This window comes from Piliocolobus tephrosceles, chromosome 9, assembly GCF_002776525.5.
Source record: "Piliocolobus tephrosceles isolate RC106 chromosome 9, ASM277652v3, whole genome shotgun sequence".
In the NCBI taxonomy this organism is placed as follows: Eukaryota; Metazoa; Chordata; class Mammalia; order Primates; family Cercopithecidae; genus Piliocolobus; species Piliocolobus tephrosceles.
The window spans coordinates 76,078,713-76,085,570 of record NC_045442.1 but is presented as its reverse complement, the minus strand read 5'-3'; the positions used below and the strand labels follow the sequence as shown (position 1 = coordinate 76,085,570).

General features: G+C 48.3%; 1 protein-coding gene across 1 annotated transcript; it reads left to right on the top strand.

Annotated features, from left to right (window-relative positions):
• The first annotated feature begins 2,463 nt into the window (after nucleotides 1–2,463).
• Nucleotides 2,464–5,085, top strand: LOC111537762 (mannose-binding protein A-like). The gene is given in 4 exon segments (XM_026455774.1): nucleotides 2,464–2,596; nucleotides 3,005–3,121; nucleotides 3,964–4,038; nucleotides 4,712–5,085. Coding segments are annotated over 4 exon segments (699 nt in total).
• Nucleotides 5,086–6,858: the final 1,773 nt, after the last annotated feature.

The window sequence follows — 6,858 nt, the reverse complement described above, 5'->3', positions numbered from 1 at the left end:
TTATACCTTTTCTATTAATCATTGATATTGTATCAGTCAGCTAACACAATAGTAAATCTCCCTTTCAGGGCTTGCAACAAAAAACGTTTTTATTTCCTGCTCTGTATCTTCCAGTTTGTTGAGTTTTGGCTGGTTTCTGCTGAGCGAGCCTGGACTCAGCAGCAGTCAGCTGGACTCCAGACTTTCAGATGAGTTCATGTCTGTTCCATGTAACTTTCCAGGATATGCACTACCCATGATTGGGAAAGAAACACAAAAGCCATATCAAACCTGTATGCACACATAAAGTTTCGTTGTAGCTCATGGTCACATGGCCACACCAAACAGCAAAGAGACTGGAGTATTTACTTCTCACACTCTAGTGGGAGCCTTTACGAAGTCCTATGGCAAAGGGCCTGAGATGCAATTTTACAACAAGGCGGAAACAACCTGAAAGACCACAACCATATTTGCTAAGTTTATGTCTCTGACAAAGAACCAGTATTCAATTTTATTAGCTCTATAGTATTTTTAATTCTAGTCTATTAATTTAATTATATAATTTTCATTTATTCCTTCATTATACCCTCTTTTGAAGTGCATATTAATTTATCTGTCATGTGGGGTCCACACTCCTTGGAGGGCTATTTCTGAGGCTTGTCATTTCTATCAGCTCTCACTCTGCTTGTCCCCTACTGTATTTGATAATTGTCCCATGATGAACTCAAATCTGCCTGGCCTCCATCTGAGACACCACTGAGGTGCCTGGGCTGTGGTGTCTCCACTGCATTTAAGTCTCCACAGTGTGGGAGATCATGCCACACTGAGACACTGGAAACACAATTTTTCATCTTGGCATAAATAGCAAAATTCAGTAACAGTCATAAGAACAGCATAAATTCACCTCTGAGTCTATGAGAAGACAGATACATGGGTACACATCCTTGGGGGAGAAACTCGTCCCCTCCAGAATCCAGGCTTTCTGAGGTTCCTTTGCTCCTAGGTGTATTTACCTCCTGCTTACCCTCTCCCCACTCAAAACCACCCTTTCTCTAAGTCTGTAGCACAGTTAGGATCCCGGCTCAATGCAAATCTGTCAGTTTCACATTCCCACCTTCTTGGGAGGTCTGCCTATTTGCTAAGCGAATTGAAATTCCTTTGTCCTCTGGGCCTATGGGCCCTTCAACATTGTGTCAATGGCATCAGGAGACACAGCCTTGAGAGGGATCTTATTTACCATGGAAGCACCTCTTGATGCCTGGAAGGCCCCCTGAATGGGAACCAGAGGGCCTCTGGACAGGGCCTGATGACATGAGTACACAGGGTGAGGACCCTTGAGAAGCCAAAACTCCCATCACAAGGCAGAGTCACAGGGAAGTGACCCACCCCACTCACCACCTGGGAAAAACAAACCTCTCAAGCTGTTTGGTGACATGAAGTGTTTCAAAGAATGGGTGTGAGTTTGGAGGAAGGCAAGCATCAAAGCTCATATCCAGGATCTGGGCAGCTTGACTAGGCTCTGGCAACAAGAACTGGACACTTCTGGAAACTCAGGCCTGGACGAGCACAGATGATCTGGTGTCTGCTCGAGGTCTCTGCCTCTCTCCTCTCCCTCGCACCCAATCCTCCTGTGTGCCCAGCCCTGGTTTGCACCCTGGGGACAGAGATGTGAACTGAGAATAGAAAAGTGAGGTCACTGGTAAGGGGGGCACAGATGGTAGCTCCAGCCAGAGAGAAGAGGGCTGATTTGAGGACACGCTGCTGGAGGATTCATTTGTTCCATAAATGTTTATTGAGCATTACTCTGTTTCCAGGCCCTCTTCTTGGTGCAGAAACAACAGCTGGGGAACAAGACTCCTATTCTCATGAGCTTCTCGTTCTACAGGAGTGGGGTGGGTGATCAATCGATATGCAACCAAATAAACAAAACAGTCCCACGTGGAAGCTATAATTGGCAGAAAATTAGAACAGAGAATTACAACTGAGTGACTACTTAAAATTACAGGGTTAGCAAAGACCTTTCTCCAGAGATAATATTTAAGCTGAAAGCTGAGTGACAACAAATAAGCAGGCAGAGATGCAGGGAAATGTCCAGGCAGAGGGAGCAGCAGGTCCAATGCCCACATTCAGTTGTGGATTGAAGTCATCTGCAAATACCCCTTCTCCTTGTGCCTGGCCTGGTGAGATGTCCAAACAAGACATTTGACAAAGGTTCTAAACAAGAAGAGGTGAAGGAGGTGACTCAGTGCTGGGGATTTTTAGTCTCTCCACTCTGGCCCTGCAATGAACGAAACATAAATGGAAGTAGTCAATTGTGTGCATGCATGTGTGTGTGTCTGTGTGTCCGTGTGTGTGTGTGTGTGTGTGTATGTGTTTGTCTGGTGGAAGATCTATGCATGCTTTTTCTGGAAATAAATATTTGGAGAAAGCTACCCTGAGAACCTGTGACTCTGGAGGCTCAGAGGTGCTTAGCTGTGGAGACAGATGCCTGGAGGGAGCAGTGCAGGATGGGGTGAGGGCACAAATGTAGAGAGCTGCCTAGCGCTGTGCTGGAGACCCAGGGGCATCACAGGCAGAGATGGATGAGATGGACCCAATAGGGAAAAGGGAGATCCAGGTCCGACCTGTGTCTTTCTGAATCTCTACCTCCAGCAGGCATTTCCTCCACATGAGGGTTCGAGCACAGACTTGGGGAGGCTCCCGTTTCATCAGGAGCCATGCTACACTCAGAACAATCCCTGTAAAATGCCATTGTCTCCAAAACAAAGCTGCTTGCTGACTCTCCGGGATCCCATATTTTCACACAGGAATTAGGGATGTGTGGTTGTCCCTACAGAGGGTTTTTGCGCCTGGTTAGGGAGCTGGCCTTGGTGCAGGCCCTCCCCTGGGATGCAGGAGTCGGGGGTCTTTTTTCTTTGGGTCACCATTAGCTCACTGGCTGTTCCGGGGGTGAACATGAATGGAGTATTGAGATTTTTGGGAAAAAAATGAATGATAGCCACTGGGTCCCTTTGTCCTGCAACAGATCAAGGATTCAGAGGTTTGCAGGGCCTTCCTGGGAAGTTGGGGCCCCCAGGAAACACAGGGGCTCCTGGAATTCCAGGACCAAGGGGACAAAAAGGAGATCGTGGGGACAATTCAGGTAAGGGGCATACCTCAGCATGGTGGCCTGGGGGTCCCAGGCCTGGGGAGCTGGAGGGCCAGCTGGGAGGTCCCCTTCTCCTGCTGCCTCATGGGAAGATGCACAACTCTGCATCCTGGCCCAGTGCCCCCGGTCCTCTCAGCTTTACTGGGGGCCTGAGGGGATTCCCATAGGTGCCCAGATGCAGACGTTCAAGCCATGTAGGGCCATTCCCTCATCAGGCCCCTTAGCAGATGGACTCTGGCTTTTCTTCAGTGGAAACAGTCCAGTGTGCACCTCTGGGGTGCCAGGGAGGAAATAGGCCCTTTAGGGGGTTGGGTTGATGTCCATTGTCACAAGAGTGGCATGAAAACGTTCTGCCTTTTTCGAACCCTGGGTGATGGGGACCATCACAGCAACTTAGTTCATAGAAAAATGGAGCAAATTCAGTAAGAACAAAAGAACAATGACAACCTACTTATTCGTATTTGTCTACCAGTCTGTCAAAATAATAAGGGTATTAAAAAGTGTATCTGGAATGAGAAATGAAAATGAATGACAAAGAAATGTTTTCAGAAAGAAGAGTAATGAGTTGAGTATTTTCTTATGAATTCTTACAATATGACAATATGCAAGCTGTATGTGGAGACAGAGGTCCATGCCTGAAGTTCCAGGTTGTGAAGGGATGCAGAGATATATGCTGGGAAGCAGGAATGTAGTCATTTCCCCCCTTTTATTTCTTTTGCTTTCTTATTTTCCTCGAATAAGCATTCTTCTTAGTAAGCCACTTTGTTTTTTTCAAAATGCTCCACTCTCCAAGTTAAGGTCTTCTCCATAAATACCTTCTCCCTATTGCTTTGCAGTTGCTGAAGCTAAACTGGCCAACTTAGACAGACAGCTACAGAGCCTGAGATCAGAACTGGACCACATGAAGAAGCGTGAGCTTTCTCTCTGCCCATAATGTGTTCTTGGCTCTCACTCTTTTCTTCAGCACACTCTAGGTTTGGAGGAGGTGGGAGGGGAACTAATTCATGAACACTTGTCCTACACCAGGGCCTGTGCTGGGTGGCATTTTCCCGTAAGACGGTTTCATTCAATCCTCTCAGCAACCTCAGCTGTGGTTGTTGAACTTGCTTTACTGACAGGTGAGGAAACCGAGGTGCAGGAAGTGTTGGTGACTCATTTCAGGTCACACAGCCGGGAAGTGGCAGGGGAAGGTTTGGATGGAGGTCTGTTGTCTCCAAAGTCTATGCCCCTTCCTCGGCATCCACTAGCTCGGATGTCTATCCCTGCCTCTTGCTTATCCTGGTGCCCAAGCCTGCGATGGGGCCCAAGATTGTCTCCTTATGTGCACCTGTGCTGGGGCAGGTTTTAGCAGATGCTTTTTCAAGGTGGGATATCCCAGGGGAGTCTGGGCTGTCTGCAGGGGTCTGGATGCCCCCTCCCAGGCTCTGCAGCTGAGGTCTGCTTCCTGATCAGGCTCTGGCCTGAGCTGCTGGGCACAGGGCAATTTTTCAGAGATCTGACTTCCCAGGGAACTCAGACTACTTGCCTACTGTCCTGGGCTGGGCTCCAAACCCAGCCAGCCTCACTCACCATTTGTGGTTTCAGTGCAAGCCTTCTCCTTGGGGAAAATGTCTGGGAAGAAGCTCTTCGTGACCAACGGTGAGCGGATGCCTTTCTCCCAAGTGAAGGCTCTGTGTGCTGGGCTCCGGGCCACGGTGGCTGCCCCCAAGAATGCAGAGGAGAATAAGGCCATCCAGGATGTGGCCAAAGACACTGCCTTCCTGGGCATCACAGATGAGGCAACCGAAGGCCAGTTCATGTACGTGACGGGCGGGAGGCTGACCTACAGCAACTGGAAGAAGGATGAGCCAAATGACCACGGTTCAGGGGAGGACTGCGTGACTCTCCTGAGCAATGGGCTCTGGAATGACATCTCCTGCACGGCCTCCTTCATCGCCGTCTGTGAGTTTCCTGCCTGAAGAGGCATGTTCCTCAACCCCCTTCTTGGCTGCCTATTGAACTCTCTGCTGCTTTGGAAGAGAATTCAATGCTGGTTTTCTTCTGCCCTGTGTTGAGTCCTTCCTTCATGTGGATGGGAGGAAAATGAGGGGGATATATTTGATTGTGGGGTGAGAACAGAAGAAGAGGATGGCTGTGGGGCACAAGAGTTCTGGTTCAGCACATGGCAAAGGACACCCCCATCCCACTAGGGGCACAGCGCTGGGTCGGAGTCCACCCTGGAAAGGGCCACATCTGACCCTCTCACTTCATGGTGAAGACACTGAAGCCCACTAGAAGGACCCAGTGGGGCCACACCTGGGTCAGAGTAGGCTGTAGATTCCAGCCACTGAGAGATCTTATTTCTTTTCTCCAAGAGTCGCCACTACTGGATGCCTAAACTCCTTCCATGGCAAGCCCAGACCTCTCTAGGACACAGGTATTGTTTCTAGTTGTTCATGAGCTGCGCCAGACAACCTCTCACTGTCTGACTGTAACACCTGGCAATCTCCTGCATGGGCAACAGTTGTTAGTCCTAGGAATCCTCTCATCATGCCCACACAGCCGTGGTCACCCTTTAGTCACTAGGGTGACCTTAAAGCCAAAGAACAGATTTTCCTCCTGCATCATTTTAGGAGGCTGACTCGATGTTGAGGTGTGTCAGCTGCGTGTGAGGAGGCAAATTGTCAGGCAGGGTGTGCCCTTCTCCGCAGACCTCCTGAGTCTCATGAGTCTTAGCCCCAACCCCTACTCCAGTCCCCCACCTGCCCAGCAGTCCCTCCTTTCCCTGTAACATCCTCTTCCCATTATAGGTCAATGGGCCCATTATCACACAATGAGATGGGAAAATATTTCATAAATAGGCTAAGGGCCACTTTAACTCTGTGAAAAGTTTTAGTTAATCTTAGTTCTCTATTTTACTTCTCTTTGTATCTGAACTACCAGGAAAATAACCTATGGTTGGTAAGTGCTTGATGAATATTTGTCAAATGGGTGCATCAAAAAATTACACAGCGACGCATGGGTAGGAACTCAGGGACTGAATGTCAAGCATGCTTTCTCCCAGGAGTCCTTCTTCTGCGGGACTATCCGGGCAGGGCTGGGACGTGCCAAGGGCATTGGGACCATCAGGGTGAGGGTGGCAGGACCTGTGTCCTTGGCCTCTGGCCTACATAGACAGGCATATCACTGAATTTTCAATTCCAAAAAAAACCCTTCTATAGGGTATATTGACACAATTGGGGTCAATGAGAGGAGTATTTTTGTGATGTCGAGCAAAATAATTACTTGCTTCCAGTGCAATCCAGACTTCTTACCAATGGAACAGGAAATTGGTTAAGCTTTAGAAGCACATATGAAGCCATAGTTTATGGCAAATAGAGAAAGGACCAGAAACTTTTTGGAGGAAGAAAAGACACACATATACAGTGACCCAGAACAAAAGAATGACCAGAACCAAGCATGAATGTTACACCTGAATGTTCTCACAGCCAAGATGAAAATGAGAAAACTGGCCGGTGATGGTTATATCGTTCTTCCTATGTTATGCTAAGGAGGGTTGTCATGGTCAGTGCTGAGATGAATGCCTCCTTTTCCACACTGGGCATAAAGGACAATATCTTCAGCCATGAAACTGTAAAACATGCAGTTATGTACTCCACAGGGGTGGTTTTCCAGCATGCAATAATTGCCCCTCAGTCAGGGAAATGCAAAAAATCTTGCAGGGCAAGCTCCAATTCTTCCATCCTCCTTTC